Source organism: Xyrauchen texanus, chromosome 29 (genome assembly GCF_025860055.1).
Source record: "Xyrauchen texanus isolate HMW12.3.18 chromosome 29, RBS_HiC_50CHRs, whole genome shotgun sequence".
Classification (NCBI taxonomy): domain Eukaryota; kingdom Metazoa; phylum Chordata; class Actinopteri; order Cypriniformes; family Catostomidae; genus Xyrauchen; species Xyrauchen texanus.
In genome coordinates this window covers 39,203,475-39,227,229 of record NC_068304.1, presented here as the reverse complement: position 1 = coordinate 39,227,229, position 23,755 = coordinate 39,203,475, and the positions used below count along the sequence as shown (strand labels likewise).

Below are 23,755 nucleotides of genomic sequence, written 5' to 3'. Positions count from 1 at the left end.
AAATGCTTAATGCAGGGGTCCCCAAACTTTTTTCTATGAGGGCCACATCATTTTTCCTTTCTATAATGGAGGGCCGTAGTCTAACAGAAAATGGCATGGGCCGGAGTGATTTATTGTGGAGATTTTATTATGATTTTAAATGGATTTACAGTATTATGCCTCCTAATGCTAGATTAATTTATTATTTATGCACCATACATATCAAGTGATATATAGCCTATTAAAAGAGCATTATTACTATCGTAATGACATTTTTTTCATATTCATTGCTATTGAAATCAAATTATTTACTTACTCATGCGTATTAGGCTAATCAGTGTGAACTATGGGCTTGTTTCTGGCTGGTGAGAAGTCCAATGTCAGGTTCCATTCCTGTCACAGCCAGTCTCAAAGACTGATGCAAATGTTCATCAGTGAGTCTTGATCTCATCGGATTTTTCATCAGTTTCATGCGTGAAAAGGTTTGCTCACAGATATATGTGCTGCCAAAAAGTGTGGACATCTTCATTGCATTCCTTCTGATGTTTGGGTAGGTCTCGTTAGGGAGGGCAGTAAAGAATTCAATGAGACTGTTGGGCTTAAACGCGTCTTTCAGAACATCACAGTTCTGTAACTCAGCCAACTCAAGAAGGCAGGGCTTCGTCAATGTCAGCAGCAAAAGGGTTCTGAAAAAGGCGGATTTCTTTAGCGTGGACATGTAGCTCACGGAATCGCACATCAAACTCCGCCTTCAGCATTTCCAGCGCTTCCACTGACTTTTCAGCTGGGAATGGGACCACTGGTTTCTCAGCTGAGAGGCTCTGGGTAACAGGGAGATGGGTGAAGTCTTGCTTTTGCACTTGTCCCACAAGCAGTGCTAGTTTCACCTCAAATGCTTTTATGTGGGAATACATGTTACATATTAGTTTCCCCTTGCCTTGGAGCTGCACGTTGAGGCCATTCAACATTTCTGTCACATCTGTTAAAAAGGCGAGGTCCCATTTCCATTTTGTGTCGATCAGTTCTGGGACAGTTTTGCCCTTTGTCAGAAGAAAAACATTGATTTCGGGTAGCAGCTCGTAAAAACGCCTCAAAACTCTGCCCCGTCTTAACCATCGGACTTCTGTGTGGTAAAGCAATTTTCTTGCTGGATCGCGTGCACCCGCTCGATCACGATGGAACGTTAATCCGGGTGAATCTAACAAATAATTTGGCTACTTTAATAATTATAACTAAGGGAAATTTTATTTTGAAAGCCAATATGTATTATCAAATACAAATATGATATGATTAAAACATATTTAAAATTAAATTGTAAAAATATTTCTCTGCATGGCATTGTTCAGAGGGCCGGTCCAAATCCGCGGGCCGTAGTTTGGGGACCCCTGGCTTAATGAATGATTAAAAGATTATAGAATTTTTAATTTGTATAACCTTTTAAACTTTAGTCTCGTTTAAACTGATATAATCCTTTAAAGCATTGAATAGGGCAACAGAAATCACACAGAACTGAATGAAGCCGTTATAATGTCAAATTAGGTAAATAAATTAACTGTGTTACATAAATGTGATTGCATTTAACGTTTAACTAATTCAATTAACAGATAAATTCCTTGAATTCTCAATTAATCGATTGAAACCGTACATGTAAACGTGTTTCTAAAGGTGTTACTCCAGTCAGGTCTCCTAAGCAACCAAATTGGCCCAGTTGCTAGGGAGGGTAGGGTCACATGGGGTAACCTCCTCGTGGTGGTGATTAGTGGTTCTCTCAATGGGGCGTGTGGCGAGTTGTGTGTGGATCGTGGAGAGTAGCATGAGCCTCCACATGCTGTGAGTCTCCGCGGTGTCATGCACAACGAGTCACGTGATCAGATGCGCGGATTGACAGTCTCAGAAGCGGAGGCAACTGACACTTGTCCCCCGCCACTTGGATTGAGGTGAGTAACTGCGCCACCACCAGGGGTGGACTGGGAAGGGAAAACCCTGGATTTTACCTAGAAACTGGCCCAAAATTTGCTGTCCTTTTCTGCATATCGCTGGCCCCTTCAGTAAATCTCGCCGCCGTTTTGTAGCCCGTTCTGCATAACGTGCCGATTCATTTCAGCTTAGTGCGTCAGCCCACCGGCGCAAATGGCGGCATTTTTCCACCAGGAAAAATGCCCGGTATGCCAGATTACCAATCCAGCTCTGGCCACCACAAGGACCTACTAAGTAGTGGGAATTGGGCATAGATATATATTTATATATCTATAAATATATTACACGTTTCGTTATCTATGCAAATGTATGAAAATTAACCAAACTAGACCTAGAACCAAATATTTTGTAAGAATACATACAGTACAAATTCTCATGAGATCACATTGGTTATGCTATGTTGTTACATTATGTTATGGGTGGCTGTGGCTCAGGTGGTAGAGCGGGTCGGCCACTAATCGCAGGGTTGGTGGTTCAAATCCTGGCCCACACGATTCCACATGCCGAAGTGTCCTTGGGCAAGACACTGAACCCCAAGTTGCTCCCAATGGCAGGATAGCGCCTTACATAGCGGCTCTGCTGCAATTGGTGTATGAATGTGTGTGTGAATTGGTGAATGAGATGCAGTGTAAAGCGCTTTGAATACCGCTAAGGCTTAAAAAGGCGCTACATAAGTGCATACCATTTTATTTGTTAAGTGTTGTGCTTTGTATTTTATGTTTTATGTTCCTCCATCGGGAAGGAATATTCTAGTTTCAAAACAACTTAAACTGTATGGGTAGCATCTAAGGCATACTGTAAATCACCACCGACAATAGTTTCAGCTCAACCTTAATAAATCGCATTTCAATATACTTACAAATTAAGTCGTTGTGGCACGGCATTCTAGAGCATTTGAAAGCAGAAATTTGTCAATCATATTGTTGTTAAAGTGCTTCTGTTAATTCTGGACAAAAGTTAGGCTTTTAGCAGTAGAACTACTGTTCTATCAGGAATACTTGAGTGAAATTTAAGATGACATTTATTTGATGATTATAAAACAGAAATGTAATGTCTCTGTTTGGCGTAAGCCCCGTCTGGCGGTCCAAAGAAATTGTACTTGGAACCGTCATATCCTGCCGGAAATAGGAGGCAGGGGGCGAGGAGGCTACACCAGAGCAGGACGGGACTCAACAAGTGGTGGTGGGGTGGAGGAGGTTGCCATGTTAGCACACTGAAACAGCAATGTGATTGTGAGCAGACTTATAAAGCAACTGCTTACATGTGATTGGTTAGGAGTTACCTAGCTAATAGTGCGATGATGTACAGCTGCTAGTCTCCCCGCTAGAACTACGCTGCGCTTACATTTCTAAGTGTTACTGACATAATTCCTTTGGGTGGAGTTTGATCCATGTAAACAGTCCTGTTTTGGTATTTTGCTAATGACCGTGTGACTGTACATTATTGCTTACATAATATGTCTATACTAATACTGACACTGATGTTAAATGCTGTTGTAATGAAATTTTGTGATTCTTAAGATAGTTTCGTATGATAGAATTCCTCTTTGAGGGGTTTTAGAGTCCAGCTGTTTAAATATTCTATTTGATTTCCTTGTTGAAATAGAATGAAATAGAATTGTGAAGATGTTGTTCAGTACATTTTGAAATATTGTTATACTGTATCTTATAAATTTATGAATTATAGATCAAGAATGCTATTTCAACAGATTTGGTGATGCATTTATTAGGGATTTTGTGTGTCTCTAACTGCAAAACTAAAATTAAGTCCTCACTGTGGGGTTCACTGAAGTTTTATTCTATCTCTTGTTTCTTACGCACGGGAAAACACGCTTGTTTTTGCTTTTATCCTTCTTTTGCATTATTCAACTTGTCTCATCTCTCTCTCTCTCTCTCTCTCTCTCTCTCTCTCTCTCTCAATGTCTCTCTCTCATTCCCTTAGGCTAACTTGAAGAAGTTTATGGAATATGTGCAGCAAAGGAACATTGAGAAGGTATCAAAGTTTCTGGAGAAAGGGCTTGACCCAAACTTCCATGATCCAGAGACCGGAGGTAAGTGATATGAATATTACGCTGTGAGTTGTGTAGCCCTTAGTAATCAAAAGTCCCTATTCATTCATCTTTATGTCAATTGTGTGTGCAGTTTGATGTGTTTCAGTTCTGTTTGACCCTATTAAATAATTTTATGTTTATTTAGTATGATTATTTTTTGTTTATTTATGTTTTTTTGGTTCTTTTTTGTATTTTTCAGTCCATGTCTGTTAGGGTTAAGGCTATTGATATGCTAGAGTACTCCTAACAGGGTTGTCTCTTGGAAATAACCCTAGGAAATAAAAGAAATCCCTTTTATGTATTTAGATTACTTTTTAGTTTTACATGTATGATAGTTTTAAGGGCCACCCATGCTTGCATACTCTAAAAAGCTGACAAAATTCTAAATTGGTGCCGTGACCCGATCACTTACTGTTATCTCTTGACCATGTGAAATATTTTTTCCCATTTATTTATTTTAATTTCTGAGTTTTGTGTCTTTTAGTCCATGTATGTTAGCATTGAGGTCATCTATGCACTTGCATTCGAATAAAAATTGACAAAATTCAAAATTGGTGCCGTGACCCGATCTCTTATCTCTTTGATTTGGGTCTGTCAGTCCACCATTTTCCTGAATGCAGAAGTGTTCCACAATTTGACTGTTTTCAATTTCCGGTCTCCAGTGTTTTCACTTGCATCAACATATATTGTTAGCGGATAATGTGATGTTTAAGGTATTGCATGCTGAAAAACATGCCGATATGTCACAGAGTCGAGATGACTGTTTTTTACAGACAATGCCTCACCTGAGTGTGTAGATGACTTGAAGAGATGGCCAGAGGTTAGGTATTTGGATATAATTAATTGTTTTGAGTTGTTATGACAGCCAACAACTGCACAAGTTGAGCCTGAAATTCATGTTCACATTGAGTAACACTTCAGTGATCCAGTGGTTGTTGATCTCCACTGGATCACTCGTTTCGGTAGTTTTATCTTGGCGTCTCAAGACCAGAAATAGAAAACAGGCAATTAGAATCATCATGGCATTGCCCAATGCCCATCATTTTGATAAGCTGGGAGGTTGAGCATTTAGTGTTAGGCAGATGCTATTTACACCCTGGTGCAAGTAGTGTCAGATACTATTTGCACCCCTAATTAAATAATAACATACAGTATATGGGCATCACTACATTAACCCTTACTAATAAACCTAACCCTAACCTTAAGAAAAAATAACCTTGGTTTCACTACAGTAACCACAGTTTCACCATGGTATATTTTGTCAATTTTACAGTAACCACAAAATGAACCATGGTTACTATATTACCATATTACTGCACTAAAACTATGGTTAATTGCATTAATACTATGGTATAGTGATGCAATAGACACACAAGCGATAACGAGCCGCGATAACGAGTGCGATGAACAGACCCCGCCTCCGGATCAAACCCTTCTCCTTGGCCAAATTACTGCAATGAAATCAACATATATATTCATTTTTGTCTATTATTTTAAGCAGTGTTAAAGAAAATATTAAGAGTGGAAACAGGAAATCGAATGGGAAAAAGAGTGGGAACGAACGTGGATTTGATCCACTGTCGTTAGGACAATGGTAAACATTCACACACCGCCTTTCACCACCACGCCACTGCAGCGACATCTACTGTTTAGTTTGTGGTATATTTCTGTGGTTACACCAGACTATTGGGGTGCAAATAGCTGCACTGTGTGGCAGATGCTATTTACACTCCGTTAGTGTTATCTGGTGATATAATTTAAAGTCGTTTTTACAACAAAGATCTATCCAGTTTTTAGTTAGACTGAAAGAAAGCGATTGTTATGCGTTAATGACTGTGGTTCAATCATGTCTGACATCTCCAGTGCATGCTTGGATGCCAAGATCAACTTCTATGCAAATTCTGCCTTACTCATTCAAATTTATTCATGCTTTTGTTTGAAACTGGCATGGACTGACCTCTGGCCATGTCAATGGACAGGAAAGTTTGTGTTTGTATACACGTGTAATTGCTTGCAACAGAGATAAAGTGACCTCTGGGATGTGGAGCACCTCACAATTGGCGGTGGGCTGTTCTGAGATAGCAGCTGAGCAGTTTGTGAACAACATGCAGTTCTTGTACCCTTGACCTATGAAAGAAAGAGGCAGACAGCTCAGAACGACTTGACCTGCATGAACAGTTGACCCAATAAAGAAAGACTTCTTCAAAGTCTTCATTTACTCACCCTTGTGTCGTTAAAATTCACATTTTACCACCCCATAAACATAAAAGATGTTTTGAAGAATGTTATAAGTGCTCTTTTCCATACATGGAAAGCATATAGTGAGTAGGGGCTGTTGAGCTCAAGAAAAGACATGCAGGCAGACATTCTGTTGTTGTGTGACAAAAAACAAACATACAGAAAAGGCCCCTTTAAACCCTCATGATTGTGTACGTAGTTTTTAAAAATCTTTATGTCAAGAAAATTCAAAAGTGTTTAATATTTGTGAAAAAGAAATACAAATGTTTTACATAACATATTTATATTTGAATATATATTTATATATATATATATATACACACACACACACAAAGGGTTGGGGAGTAACGGAATACATGTAACAGAATTACGTATTTAAAATACAAAATATAAGTAACTGTATTCCATGACAGTTACAATTTAAATCATTGGTAATTAGAATACAGTTACATTCAAAAAGTATTCTGATAACTGAAGAGATTACTTTGCATTTTATTGTCATTTGTGTCATTTAATATTTAGTCCTTTCAGATGGAAAACATTTATACTTATAAATGATGCAAAGTGCATTTGAACAGCGGTGAAACACTTTCTATGATGTGTTACATTCATACGAGCAGACAGAGAAGTACGTTTGAAGTACGTTTGAAGTACGTTTGAAGCAGAAGAAATAGAAATAAACCTTGTGTAAGTTGTTAGCTTTATGCTTAAGCTAAAATGCTAATTCTAGCCATTTTACATGCACATGTTACCAGACACCATCATATTTATTTATCAAGAAAATTCACGTTAGATCATAATTTATTTTTTCTAGTAAGACCTTTGATATTAGGGCAAAAATCATATTCTTGATAATAATTTTTTTTATTGTTTTCCTGTAAAAATATCAAAAAATCCTTAAAACAAGATCAATTTGATTTATTATGTTTCAGAAACAACACTGCATGAGATATTTCGTTTTTTCAGAGAATGTATTTTTATCATGTGTATTTTGAGTTTTTATAGTCAAAACAAGTGAAAAAATGTACAAGTGCTGAAGAAGTAATCCAAAGTATTTAGATTACATTACTGACCTTGAGTAATCTAATGGAATATGTTACAAATTACATTTTACAGCATGTAATATGTAATCTGTAGTGGAATACATTTGAAAAGTAATCCTCCCAACCCTGTGTATATATATATATATATATATATATATATATATATATATATATATATATATATATGTATATATATATATATATACACTCACCTAGAACTTTATTAGGAACACCTGTACACCTACTTATTCATTTGATTATCTAATCAGCCAATCATGTGGCAGCAATGCACTGCATAAAATCATGCAAATATGGGTCAGGAGCTTCAGTTAATGTTCACATCAACCATCACAATAGGGAAAATTGGTGGCATGATTGTTGGTGCCAGACAGGCTGGTTTGACTGGTATAACTGCTGATCTCCTTGGATTTTCATGCACAACAGACACTATAGTCTCTAGAGTTTACTCAGAATGGTGCCAAAAACAAAAAACATACAGTCAGCGGCAGTTCTGTAGACAGAAACACATTGTTGATGAAAAAGGTCAACGGAGAATGGCCAGACAGGTTTGAGCTGACAGAAAGGCTACAGTAACTCAGATAACCACTCTGTACATTTGTAGTGTGCAGAATAGCATCTAAGAATGCAAACACATCGAACCTTGAGGCTGAATGGGCTACTGACAGCAGAAGACCATATTGGGAACTATTTTTATGACCATACTGTTCCTAATAAAGTTCTAGGTGAGTGTATATATATATATATATATATATATATATATATATATATATATATATATATATATAGATATATATATATAGATATATATATATATAGTAAGTATATATGTATTTGGAAACCTTTGTTGATATTATTGATCAAGTTGTGCACATTCACATGTATTCAAGAAGCAAGGCAGGTAATTTAATGCATTTACTTAATGGCTAAACCTCTTGAAATTATTCAAATCATTACATAATTTTTTGATAAAAAACTCACGTTTCAACATGGACACAAACACTTATGTTTTACAGAGATTTCTCATTTTTTATAATGTCGGACAACCTTATTTGTCAATGACCCAAGAGCAAATAAGAGTGCTACAGCAGAGGGGAAGATATTATTTTAGTGAACAGAGACTTCAAATTTCAGTTAGTTTCTGACACGAGGCTATTGGATCGCTCAGAAGACTTTGAATAGTGCATAAAGTCATAGGGACTACTTTAAAGATAGTTTTATGGTGCTTTTTGTCATTTTTTTAGCACTTTACTGAGGCTGATTATTGTAAGCTTTTGTTGTATGGAAAAGAGTAGCGTGCAAATTCGGCAAAACAACTATTTTTGTGTTTCTCTGATGAAATTCTTACAGGTTTCACAGAGAAACCCATTCCACTCTTAAGAATATTGACAATGTGGATGATGGACAGATGAAAGAGAAACTATTATAACTGGAAAATAAAAAGAATAAAGAATATTTATTCTTCGATGTCAAAAATAATGACATTATGTTCTGTAAAGCTGCAGTGAAACAGTAGGTTTTGTGAAAAGCGCTATACAAAAGAAACTGAAATGAATTGAAATGTTCAAATGCACCAAATAAGTTTAGAACAGGATTATTCATGCCCTCAAAACCCCTTTTTGTTTGTGCCCAGAATGCCCGTTGACCATGGCGGCGCAGCTCGAAGGTTGTGCTGAGCTCATCAAAGTTCTGAAGAATGGAGGCGCTCACCTGGACTTCAGGACCAGAGATGGCATCACTGCTCTTCACAAAGCAGTCCGGACCAAGAACCACACGGCACTTATTGTGAGTAACACACACACACACACACACACACACACACACATTCTGCTGACAATGGGAGAGAACATACACTTCTCATATGTACTTGAAAGTGACATTAGAGGTGTGTGTGATGAATGTCCGTCCTTCAGCTCTTGAGAAGCAGCCTGTGTGTGTTTGTTCATGTGTGTATGTGTGTGTTTGTGTCCAGACATGAGTCATGGCGTGTTTTATGATCACAGTAGATCTTTTTGCCTAGGCGGAGCACTTGTACACAACTGACGTGTTACCTGAAGTGGTAACACTTTACAATACGGTTGCATTAATAAGCATTAATTCATGATTAATTAATACACAGATAATGTTGAGTTAATGTATGACTCATGATTAACTAATGCACAGATAATACTGAGTTAATGTATGACTCATGATTAATTAATACACAGATAATGTTGAGTTAATGTATGACTCATGATTAACTAATGCACAGATAATAATGAGTTAATGTATGACTCATGATTAACTAATGCACAGATAATGTTGAGTTAATGTATGACTCACGATTAACTAATGCACAGATAATAATGAGTTAATGTATGACTCATGATTAACTAATGCACAGATAATACTGAGTTAATGTATGACTCATGATTAACTAATGCACAGATAATACTGAGTTAATGTATGACTCATGATTAACTAATGCACAGATAATACTGAGTTAATGTATGACTCATGATTAACTAATGCACAGATAATACTGAGTTAATGTATGACTCATGATTAACTAATGCACAGATAATGTTGAGTTAATGTATGACTCATGATTAACTAATGCACAGATAATGTTGAGTTAATTATTAAGTCATATATGAATTGTTATTAATTAAATGTGTAATTGTGGATTCCTCTTTATCAACTTATTATATGATCTAATAGTGTTAATTACCACAATGAGCCGAAGCCATGTATTTGAACCTCCACCCAATATGGGTGCACGAATATGCATTAATTCATGCTTAATTACTGCATTATTACTGCAAATTCATGTGTTAATTGTGGGTGAATCAAAGGTGAATCACAACATTACAAATATTGATTTGCAGCAAAAATGTTTTTTGAAAATTGGACAAAAATACAAAGGTACAAGTGTAGTTAAAGGTGCACTCGGTGATTCCTGAGCAACACTGATGATATTTGAACTCATTTGCCAAAACAAACACACTCCTTCTTTCAGTGCTCATTTGGAAGCTCCGCACCCCAAATTCATGCATGCTGAAAAGCCTCGCCGATGTTGACGTGGCTCCTAGCCCACAACTTCTCATAATATTATATTCGTATGATCTTTATCTCTTCATCTGTTTCTCAGCCATTTGTCCTCCTTGGAGTTTAGAAAGTTCGCATCAGCCAGATTACCAACAACTTTGAAAATATTGGACAGTATTTCTAATAATTATTGCACTCTCTATAGAAGACTGACTTTTGCCTAATATAAGCAAATCTTTAACCTACAAAGTGCTAAAAACGAATGAATACACAACAAAAGACAAATGCATATATTATTTTCCTGTTCTAATAGTTTTTCTTACATCTGTCCATTATGCATGTTGCCAATCGCCGTCACTCACAGATCTAGTTTAAGATGAAACGTATGAATTTGCGTAGTATGTGCTAGAATGCAAATGTCAGATGCAGAGCGGGTCGGATTGGAATTGTGTTCGACCATGATGTAGAACGCCCTCCAATGGGTGGGTATATTTGACAGGGATGGGGGGAGTTCATGGCCAAAAGTTGGAAAAACAGAACCCTAAAGAGTGACATCATATTGTGTTGTGGGGTTGAAAACAATTTTGCTTGCTTTAAATGTAGTGTGACTGGAGCTTTTAGGTTAAAGGTAAAGTGTTGTAAATTATATTATATTATTATATTATATTAATTGTGTGTGTGTGTGTGTGTATAGACGCTGCTGGACCTTGGGCCTCTCCGGACTACAAGGACAGTCGTGGTCTGACTCCTCTGTATCACAGCTCTATGGTGGGAGGCGACCCGTACTGCTGCGAGCTGCTGCTGCATGATCACGCTCAGGTGGGCTGCATGGATGAGAACGGCTGGCAGGAGATACACCAGGTAACACACAAACTTTAAAGAGTTACGTTTCTGAGTTTACAAAAAGGACGTTCATTCCAAAAAGTTTTGGTAAGACAATTTGTGTTCCTGGGTTGTAAGTGTTATTTCCTAATTGCTTATGCCTTAAAAGTAAAGTACCAATTTCCAATGAGAAAATGGCGAATTTGTGTTTTTCGTTCAAGTGAAGTCAGAAAAAAACAACATGAATCCAAATGTACATGTATTTATACTAAAGTCATACAAAAATGACTACAAAAGACTTAGGAGTAGTTTTTCAAGATTTACGATTATACTGTAAATCACTTTCACAAATCAGCCCCCAAATGTCGTCTCCCATCATGTTCCCGTTATACTGTCCTTGGTAGTGGCGTTCAAAGTCCAGTATATCCTGATTGAAGCATTCGCCTTGCTCCTCCGAGTACGCTCCCATATTCTCCTTGAATTGATCAAGATGAGTATCAAGGATATGGACTTTGAGGGACGTCCTACAGCCTGTTGTGCCGTAGTTCTTCATCAGGGTCTCAACAAGCTCCACCTAGTTTTCGACCTTGTGATTGCCCAGGAAGCCCCGAACCACCGTGACAAATCTGTTCCAAGCCGCTTTCTCCTTCCTAGTGAGATTCTTGGGGAATTCATGGCACTGCCGGATCTTCTTTATCTGTGGTCCGACGAAGACACCGGCTTTGACCTTTGACCTCAGACAGCTTAGGGAAGATGTTTTGAAGGTACTTGAAGGCTGCCGACTCCTCATCTAGAGCTCTGACATATTGTTTCTTAAGGCCCATTTTGATGTGCATGGGTGGCATCAGCACCTTCCGGGGGTCCAACAGTGGCTCCCACTTGATGTTGTTCCTCTCCACAGAGAACTCGGTCCGCTGAGACCTGTCCCGCCTGTGGTAGTGCGCCTTGGTGTACCTGCTTTCCCAAAAACATCCCAAAAACATTTTAAAATCAACCAATATTTTTTACATAAAATTCTGAGCAACAATTGTCCATCTTACCTTCCAGAGTTGTTTTGCAGTGCTCGCAGGTGAAATGAGGTGCCCAGGGTTTGTCTTGATCCCCGAAATATGCCTTGTAGGCCTCACACATCTTAGCAGATGCTTCCACGGAGTACTTTTTGGCTCTTGTCTTGATAAATTGGCCGCAGACATGGCAAATTGATTGCAGCCTCTTGATGCCATCTCAGAAAACTGCAGATATGTACCCACTTAGGAGGCTGGCACTAAACTGAACTGGTGGGCCCCTGTATTTATACTACAATTTATATTACTGGAAAGTTCTAGAACGTTCTAGAAGTTACTCCCAAGTTTACTCAGCACTGAATCTATCTGGAATGTTCTGAAAAATAGGTACATTTCAAAATATCACTGTCCTGGTCACAAAAGCAAAGTTTGTGGGGAAGAATTGCCATTTTCTATACTTTTGAGGCATACGCAATTAGGAAATAACACTTACTACCCAGGAACCCCCCCAAAAATTTTTTTTAATTGTTATACAGTGTTCTTAATTATCTTACCATGATCATGCAGAATTTTACTTTGTGACCCTTTTGATAATCATTCAAACTATTGTGTTAGGGCAATAAAATAAAGTGTAGAGTCACATCCAAAACAAAAGCGCTCCTAAGTCAAGACTTTTAGGCAGATGCACAAACAGGAAAGTATCACAAAATGAACATCTAAAAACATCATAATGCATTTAGAAGTTCATCATGATTTTTGGCGAATTAAAAGGAGCCCAGTGAGTTAAGGGACAGAAAATGGTCATGTAAAACTAAAATATGACTGTTTATAGTGTCAGAGGACTTCAGGAAAAACAAAATGCTATAAAGTGTAGAATATGGCTTTTTAATATCCACACACACACACACACACACACACACACACACACACACACACACACACACACACACACAGAGACAGTTCACAGTTGACTTATAAAAGGATGGCCCTGTGAATTACTGCAGGGCGAAACAGTAGCAAATTGACTTTCAGGGGCATTTTCTTCATCTCTGACCATGTTCTAGAAGTTGGCTATACACACACAGAGAGACACACACACACAGGTATATACACATTTAAACTATGTATCTTATTTTGCAGCCTCTAGTGCATGACTTTTGCATCATTGACATCTGACCTTTTCAGCAGCTTGAAAAGGGTGTTTGAGAGGAAGAGAGTAACAGAGAGGGATGGAAGAATCTGTATAAAATTGTTTTTATATCCCCATATATTCTAATTGTCAGTAACAGATGTGTTCATCTTCACTGGACTTCACTGGACACTGGGACAGGGATGTTTGAATGTTTTAAACGGCTAGTCTACATCAACACTCCTCAATGCATTGAACAATATGGAGCAATGCGAGAAACTCATCCCACAAAATGTTTGTGCTACAGACATGAATGATACCTCAATTTATGCTGCCTATTAATGAGAGGTGTCCTAGAACTTTTCTAAGTGATCAGACTTAGGCTTTCCACCGATAATATGGTGGTAAAATCTCATCAACTTGTTTTTTACCAAAAACACAGTATTTGCTTCTTGAAATGTAAATCTAGTTTATTTTTGCTTTTGAGGCAGCAGCTGAGTTTGGCATCTGGGGATGGATGGATGGATGGATGAATGAATGGATGAATGGATGGATGGACTGGCATGGATGGATGGGTGGATAGAACTAGGATGTATGAATGGATGGATGGACGGATGGAGGATGGATGGATGGATGAATGGATGGATGGGACTGGTATGGATGGATGGTGGATAGAACTATCCATCGACCATTTGAGATAGAACTAGGATGGATGGATGGATGATGATGATGGATGGATGGATGGATGGATGAATGGATGGATGGATAGGACTGGCATGGATGGATGGAACTAGGATGGATGGATGGATGGATGGATGAATGGAACTGGCTTGGATGGATGGATTGATGGATGGATGGATGGATTGATGGATGGATGGATGGATGGATGATGGATGGATGGATGGGTGGATGGGACTATTATGGATGGATGGGACTGGCATGGATGGATGGAACTATTATGGATGGGTGGGACTGGCATGGATGGATGGAACTATTATGGATGGATGGGACTGGGATGGATGGGTGGATGGATGAATGAATGAATGGGACCGGCATGGATGGATGGATGGATGGATGGACATGTTGAAGGGACTGGCATGAAGGGATGGACTGATGGATGGATGGGACTGGCATGAATGGATGATGGGACTGGCTTAGATGGATGTATTGATGGATGGATAGATGGATGGATAGAAGAATAGGACTGGGATGGATGGATGGAATAGAACTAGGATGTATGAATGGATGGATGGATGGATGGATGGATGGATGAATGGATGGATGGGACTGGTATGGATGGATGGTGGATAGAACTATCCATTGATCATTTGAGATAGAACTAGGATGGATGGATGGATGGATGATGGATGGAGGATGGATGGATGAATGGATGGATAGGACTGGCATGGATGGATGGAACTAGGATGGATGGATCGATGGATGGATGAATGGAACTGGCTTGGATGGATGGATTGATGGATGGATGGATGGATGGATGGATGATGGATGGATGGAAGGATGGGACTGGGATGAATGGATGGAACTAGGATGGATGGATGGATGAATGGAACTGGCTTGGATGGATGGATTGATGGATGGATGGAGGATGGATGGATGAATGGATGGATGGATAGGACTGGCATGGATGGATGGAACTAGGATGGATGGATGGATGGATGAATGGAACTGGCTTGGATGGATGGATTGATTGATGGATGGATGGATGGATGGATGGATGGATGGATGATGGATGGATGGGTGGATGGGACTATTATGGATGGATGGGACTGGCATGGATGGATGGAACTATTATGGATGGATGGGACTGGGATGGATGGATGGATGGATGGATGAATGAATGGATGGGACCGGCATGGATGGATGGATGGATGGATGGATGGACACGTTGAAGGTACTGGCATGAGGGGATGGACTGATGGATGGATGGGACTGGCATGAATGGATGATGGGACTGGCTTAGATGGATGTATTGATGGATGGATAGATGGATGGATAGAAGAATAGGACTGGGATGGATGGATGGATGGGACTGTTAACCAATTGGACAAAAGTTTCAGTGAAGAGCATGCTTGAGATGAAATATGAGACAAAACAAAAAACAAGGGAAATATCACTCTAGAGCTGAATATTTTTATTGGTCGTTATTTCCAATCAAGCTGTAAATTACTTGTGTGTATTTAGGATACATAAAATAGCTTGAAACACAAGAATCAGCGTCATTTCCAGCACAGAATTCAATAAAACACAATACAGCACTTGTGATGTGCTGGAAATGACACCGTGGTTGGAATTTTCATGACTTTCAGAAAAAAATTACAAAAATGTCCTGTGATGCATGTGTAACCCCTTCTTTTCTAGTCTCTCCAAAATCATGACGCTAGTCAAGTGCAGATTGAGTTCATCCTCTTTGAGCTGGTAAATCTGTTTTTATCTGCTCGCGATCTGTGAGATAAGCACTGTCAAAAAACTCATCCTAAAGTGCAAAAATCAAGCATTTATTTTATCACACACACTCCAACCACATGTTGCACAGCGCTAGCAAAGCTAGCCTATATCTTTCTCAAATGAGCTTTTAAAGAAAACACTGATATTTTAAAATATAATGCTAAAATTTGCACATAATACATTTACAGTTGTTCATTAAGCACTTGTTTAACAGGTTAGACATGCACATGTAAAATTATTAAAATAAAGAATTAATTCTTTAGCACTGGTGCAGCGGAGCACATTTCAGTTTTTTTCCAACTCTCTCCTTTCCTTCTAATATTCTCATCCATCTCGCTGACCTACACTTGTCATGCTTATAAAGAACCTATGGCAACCCCAGCAAATGCCAAGTGTGTGTTTGTGTGTCTCCAAACCTCATACAAAATGACTGCTTTTTCCTACTCATCTATTTAGTTCTCCTTGCACATGTGCTTGAGTGTGTGTGGTGTGTGACTTTAAATGGGTGTGTATATTGTTCCTCATGAATGAATGACTAAATGAGAATTTGAACACATTCACATCTTGTAATTTTTTCGCTTTTGTTGAATTTTCTCAGCGGGTCGCCTATTCAAACATACAGTAGGGCTGTTGAACTAAAGCTCAAACACACACACACACACACACACACACACACACACACACACACACACACGCTGTTCCAGAACCATGTGAGGTGATTACTGGACAGCATTTTAAGGCACACTAAAGACATGACTCATGTCGGGGCATCAGTGCACCACTCAGCACCAGTATCAAGCACTGCTTTGACCACCATCTGACAAGTGTTGCTCCTGAGTTTGTCAGGAGGTGTGCACAGTAAACATTGAAGACATGTATTTGTCTCATTGCGAAGACAGACTTTGCATTTATACAAATTGTCTGGTAATCGTTGGCCGACGCTTCAAAAGGTCAGTGGTAAACTTTGAGCGCCATGTTACAAAGCGCAACGCTAATGCTTCTCTCCATAGAGTTCAATATTTTCGGCAGAGCTGATGCGTGTCATTTGAACGCCACTTTATGCGTTGTTTCGGCTGAAATGAAAGACCAGAAACACACTTTGCAGAAGTACACGTACGCAGATGTGAGTACATGGCCATCGCATTTTCCAACGTGCGTCTTGTGTTACTGTGGCAGTACCAAACCTCATTACTCAAGGGGGCGATAGAGTTACCTTCAAAAATCTGTGCCAATAAACTGGATGTGTAATGATTCAGTTCAGTTGCTCTAAAAATATTGACTTCAACTTACTTGATCAGCAAAATTATCTTGCGCAATCATAGAAGCGGACGATTCACACTATTGTCAGCTATGGCACCCCCTAGTGGCAACTTGCGTTTTGTTATGAATTGCACTCTGGTACTTTTTGGAACGCTACAACTTCCAGATTTGTTTACTACATATTTAGTCTATTTAATTATGCTTTCTATAAGCTATCTATTTGATTATGGCACTCTCAGCTCTGTTTAACACATTTGACCATGTTTATATCCATTTTTAGAGACTGTTTGAGCCATCAGGAGCACTTTCAGCTTCACTTCCTTCAACATGAGCGCTCTCGGTGTCAATCAATCATTCACGCTCATCCCAGCGCTATTCTGTGAGGATCCCAGATTGAGCTACATACTCATTTACATCCTCTGTCCAAACATAAAACAATTGAGGTTGACATTTCTTTCTCTCTCTTTTTTTTTTTAAACCGTTTTCACATCCCAGACTGCATTAGTATGCTGAGAGCACACCTTTTGAATTATGGCGGAAAGAAAAGTGACACTGATAACACCAAACATAAACATTTCACAGCTGAGAATGTGCGAGGTGTTTGTGTGAGAGAGAGCGAATAACATTTGTTTTGCTCATTAACATGATTTTAGGTTTATACGGACTGCTAATCGATGGGACCAGCCACACTGATGCAAAGTTTTTTGTTTCTTCAGGCTTGTCGTCATGGACACGTTCAGCATCTGGAACACCTGCTGTTCTACGGAGCAGACATGAGCGCTCAGAACGCATCTGGAAACACTGCCCTGCACGTGTGTGCTCTCTATAACCAGGTAACACACACACACACACACACACACACACACACACACACACACACACACACACACACACACGTGTTCATGTATTCACATATGTGGCACTGGGAAAGTTTAGATCATTTGAGATGTTTTTAAGTGTGTTGGTTACGAGGTGTGCACACTTTATTGGGCATAAAACAACTCATGAAGGTCACAGATTGTTGATTCAGTCTCTGACACACACAGACACACACACACGCGCGCGCACACACACACACACAGAAACACAAAGAATGATCTAATCCTCAGGTGTGTGTCTCTGTGTGTCAGCTCATGCATTTTAATTCTGCTGTTATTAAGAATTAATGGGCACTCCCACAGCACACACACACACACACACACACACACACACATGCACACACGCTCAGACACTCACACACACACACACACACACATGCACACACACACTCAGACACTCACACACACACACACATGCACACACACACACTCAGACACACAGACACACATCACACACACACACACATCACACACACACACACACACACACACACACACACTCACACAAATTACTATTACAGTTAAGACAAATAATAATAATGTTCAGAATTTCTTAAACTACTTCAATGACAGCTTTGCAGATCCTTGTTATTCTAGCGGTCAGTTTGTCCAGATACTCCGGTGACCTTTCACCCCACACTTCCTGTAGCACCTGACCTTTGACCCCACACTTCCTGTAGCACTTGACCTTTGACCCCACACTTCCTGTAGCACTTGCCATAGATGTGTCTGTCTTGTCGGGCACTTCTCACGCACCTTACAGTCTAACTGATCCCACAAAAGCTCAATGGGGTTCAGATCCGTAACACTCTTTTCCAGTTATCTATTGTCCAATGTCTGTGTTTCTTTCCCCACTCGAACCTTTTCAAAACCTGTTTCAAAAGTGACTTTCTTTGCCATTCTTCCCGTAAGTCCTCCTGAGTCTTCTCTTTACTGTTGTACATGAAACTGGTGTTGAGCGGGTAGAATTCAATGAAGCTGTCAGCGGAGGACATGTGAGGCGTCTATTTCTCAAACTAGAGTCTCTGATGTACTTATCCTCTTGTTTAGTTGCACATCTGGTCTTCCACATCTCTTCTGTTCTTGTTAGAGACAGTTCTGCTTTGTCTTTGAGACTGTAGTGACACCTTTGGAGGTCCTGACTCTCAGTGGTCATTAAAAATCCCAGGACAATTCTCGTAAAGAGTAGGGGTGTAACCCCGGTGACCTGCCCATATCCCCCCCATTGGCCCCTATCAATCATGGCCTCATAATAATCTGCATTCATTAATTGACTGTATCTCTCTACTCTCTCCTCTCCACCAGTGAGCTTTCATTTTTCTATACAAAGAAAGTGAATGGTAGCTGAGTCTGTGTGTGTGTGTGTGTGTGTGTGTGTGTGTGTGTGTGTGTGTGTGTGTGTGTGTGTGTGTGTGTGTGTGTGTGTGTGTGTGTGTGTGTGTGTGTGTGTGTGTGTGTGTGTGTGTGTGTGTGTGTGTGTGTGTGTGTGTGTGTGTGTGTGTGTGTGTGTGTGAGTGTTTGTGAGTGTGTGTGTGTGTGTGTGTGTGAGTGTGTGTGTGTGTGTGTGTGTGTGTGTGTGTGTGTGTGTGAGTGTGTGTGAGTGTGTGTGAGTGAGCGTGTATTTATCACTTTGTGGGGACCAAATGTCCCCATAAGGATAGTAAAACCTGAAATTTTTGACCTTGTGGGGACATTTTGTCGGTCCCCATGAGGAAAACAGCTTATAAATCATACTAAATTATGTTTTTTGACAATGTAAAAATGCAGAAAGTTTTCTGTGAGGGTTAGGTTTAGGGGTAGGGTTAGGTTTAGGGGATAGAATATAAAGTTTGTACAGTATAAAAACCATTATGTCTATGGAAAGTCCCCATAAAACATGGAAACACAACTGTGTGTGTGTGTGTGTGTGTGTGTGTGTGTGTGTGTGTGTGTGTGTGTGTGTGTGTGTGTGTGTGTGTGTGTGTGTGTGTGTGTGTGTGTGTGTGTGTGTGTGTGTGTGTGGTTTTAAGGACTCTCAGTGGATGTTTAGCAGCAGCTCAGAGTAGATGTTAGAGTGGATCGATTCCAGTAACAGACTCTGAGAGAAAAACATCAGCCTGAACTGAGATACATTACTGGACAGAAGAGGGAAAATGATCTGAGCTGTGATGGAAAGAGACAGTGATAAGGTGTGAAGTAGTGATAAAACGATGAGGAGAGAAGGTGAAAGAGGAGGAAAGGACGACCTGATGGGTGAACTTATCTTCTGAGATTTGTCCAGGTCACAAAAACCTTATCCTCCAGTGTGCTGTCTGTCTGCACTGGTCTCAGAACAGTTATAGGAGAGCTATAGGATGCTCCCTTGCTCCCTATTTAGTGCATGACTTAACCTCCAGTGTGCTGTCTGTCTGCACTGGTCTCAGAACAGTTATTGGAGAGCTATAGGATGCTCCCTTGCTCCCTATTTAGTGCATGAATTAAACTCCAGTAAGCTGCCTGTCTGCACTGGTCTCAGAACAGTTATAGGAGAGCTATAGGATGCTCCCTTGCTCCCTATTTAGTGCATGACTTAAACTCCAGTGTGCTGCCTGTCTGCACTGGTCTCAGAACAGTTATAGGAGAGCTATAGGATGCACCCTTGCTCCCCATTTAGTGCATGACTTAACCTCCAGTGTGCTGCCTGTCTGCACTGGTCTCAGAACAGTTATAGGAGAGCTATAGGATGCACCCTTGCTCCCTATTTAGTGAATGACATAACCCCCAGTGTGCTGCCTGTCTGCACTGGTCTCAGAACAGTTATAGGAGAGATATAGGATGCTCCCTTGCTCCCTATTTAGTGCATGACTTAAACTCCAGTGTGCTGCCTGTCTGCACTGGTCTCAGAACAGTTATAGGAGAGCTATAGGATGCACCCTTGCTCCCTATTTAGTGCATGACTTAACCTCCAGTGTGCTGCCTGTCTGCATTGGTCTCAGAACAGTTATAGGAGAGTTATAGGATGCACCCTTGCTCCCTATTTAGTGCATGACTTAACCTCCAGTGTGCTGCCTGTCTGCACTGGTCTCAGAACAGTTATAGGAGAGCTATAGGATGCACCCTTGCTCCTTATTTAGTGCATGACTTAACCTCCAGTGTGCTGCCTGTCTGCACTGGTCTCAGAACAGTTATAGGAGAGCTATAGGATGCACCCTTGCTCCCTATTTAGTGCATGACTTGACCTCCAGTGTGCTGCCTGTCTGCACTGGTCTCAGAACAGTTATAGGAGAGCTATAGGATGCACCCTTGCTCCCTATTTAGTGCATGACTTAACCTCCAGTGTGCTGCCTGTCTGCACTGGTCTCAGAACAGTTATAAGAGAGCTATAGGATGCACCCTTGCTCCCTATTTAGTGAATGACATAACCTCCAGTGTGCTGTCTGTCTGCACTGGTCTCAGAACAGTTATAGGAGAGCTATAGGATGCTCCCTTGCTCCCTATTTAGTGAATGACTTAACCTCCAGTGTGCTGCCTGTCTGCACTGGTCTCAGAACAGTTATAGGAGAGCTATAGGATGCACCCTTGCTCCCTATTTAGTGAATGACTTAACCTCCAGTGTGCTGTCTGTCTGCACTGGTCTCAGAACAGTTATAGGAGAGCTATAGGATGCAATCTTGCTCCCTATTTAGTGAATGACTTAACCTCCAGTGTGCTGCCTGTCTGCACTGGTCTCAGAACAGTTATAGGAGAGCTATATGATGCACCCTTGCTCCCTATTTAGTGCATGACTTAACCTCCAGTGTGCTGTCTGTCTGCACTGGTCTCAGAACAGTTATAAGAGAGCTATAGGATGCACCCTTGCTCCCTATTTAGTGCATGACTTAACCTCCAGTGTGCTGCCTGTCTGCACTGGTCTCAGAACAGTTATAAGAGAGCTATAGGATGCACCCTTGCTCCCTATTTAGTGAATGACTTAACCTCCAGTGTGCTGTCTGTCTGCACTGGTCTCAGAACAGTTATAGGAGAGCTATAGGATGCACCCTTGCTCCCTATTTAGTGAATGACTTAACCTCCAGTGTGCTGTCTGTCTGCACTGGTCTCAGAACAGTTATAGGAGAGCTATAGGATGCAATCTTGCTCCCTATTTAGTGAATGACTTAACCTCCAGTGTGCTGCCTGTCTGCACTGGTCTCAGAACAGTTATAGGAGAGCTATATGATGCACCTTTGCTCCCTATTTAGTGCATGACTTAACCTCCAGTGTGCTGTCTGTCTGCACTGGTCTCAGAACAGCTAGTAATGCACCTTATTTTCATCCTAACTGCATATAAAGCCTCTGAAAGCAACATGTTTCAGGTTTTGCATGAATACATTTATTCTCAATATGATAATGTACAGTAAATATATGGTTATGCATTTACTAATGTTAATGAACAGAACCGTATTGTACAGTGCAAACAAAATAAAACAATAACAAAATGCATATTAAAATGAAGCAAACTGACCCACAGATGTGTTAATGTTGAAAAAATATAAAAAAATGTGTTTTTTCAACTCTTGAGGTAATGCAGTCCTAATTTCCACATATGTGGACATCATGTTTATCAGCGCGCTGATGCACAAAAATAAGTCGATTTTATAAAGCGGCATATCAAACGAAACTAGAGACGCTACTCTTTACAACCAAACAGGTTTCAATAAAAAAATGCAAAGAGGTCTCTTACCAGAGGCACTTATTTTGGCACTGCGCCCTTAGGAGTGCTTCATGGAAATCAACGTCTTGCTGTTGTCACGTGATGCGGTGCGGCAGAAGTTTAACCCTTAAATGACAAAGCCAAAATACAACGTGCACACATGTGGAAGCGGGGTTGCATGAAGTTAAAGAACAATGCATATTATTGAATTGCTTCAATCAAACGTTGCCACACTGGGTCTCTAAGAGTTTGGGTTTGTATGTACAACTGTTTACAGCGACTCTGGCACCAATATTTGACTGAAACACCTTTTTGTTGCTCACAGGTCTGTTGTTGGAGTGTCATCTCACTCAGATTGTGTAAAATAATCTATAACTGTGATCGGTCACTTTGCACATCAGTCAGAGAGTCTCTTCCTGTGTAAGTTGGTGAATAATGGCCAGAGTAAACTGCACCAGACTTTACACTGACATTCAATGTCTGTCTTTGTGAGACTAGTCCAACCGTAGTGTCCATTAAGAACTCTTTATTCTGATCTTATCTTTATCTTATGAAGTGAATTGGAGAGACAGACAGAAAGAGAGAGTCTGCATGATGTGGATGTTCAATCATCATTCTGTTAATTCACTCTGCAGTCCAGATTACAGATTGATTTTTGCATTTTTGCCATAACATTAAATACATACAGAGATCCAATATGTCTCCTGTATGACACAGCAGCCGGAATAACATACCGTCATAATCAGTGTCAGATTGTAGTATGTATACGGTGTACAGTTTGGGAATGTTATTTTTGCATGGAATATCCGGAGATTATTTAGTGCAGTATACAACATGAGCACACTGCAAGGAATACATTGTTTATGCTGTATTTATACTATATGAATGCTGTGATTTGACTCATCATTTTGTCATACAGCAAAAAGTTAAGATATATATACATATTTTTTTATTTTTTTATGGAAATTGTATTAAACATGCAAAACGTTTCAACCTTAAACTGTTTAACATTCTATATAAAAAGAATAAAAAAATAAAAATAAAAAATATATATATATATATATATATATATATATATATATATATATATATATATATATATATATATATATATATATATACTAGTATATTGTCTCTTACAATTAATTGTCACACAAATAATAACGATTTGCAATTTAACTGTCTGTTTTAGGGCTTATCACGGTTATGAAATTTT

The 23,755-nt window shown here is 39.7% G+C and overlaps 1 protein-coding gene across 1 annotated transcript in view; it reads left to right on the top strand.

Annotated features, from left to right (window-relative positions):
* Positions 1-23,755, top strand: part of LOC127622725 (SH3 and multiple ankyrin repeat domains protein 3-like) — a 236,979-nt gene that overhangs the window by 100,096 nt on the left and 113,128 nt on the right. The window contains 5 exon segments of the mRNA XM_052096777.1: positions 3,898-4,006; positions 8,939-9,090; positions 11,027-11,042; positions 11,045-11,193; positions 17,730-17,846. Of these exon segments, the coding sequence (XP_051952737.1) occupies positions 3,898-4,006; positions 8,939-9,090; positions 11,027-11,042; positions 11,045-11,193; positions 17,730-17,846 (543 nt within the window).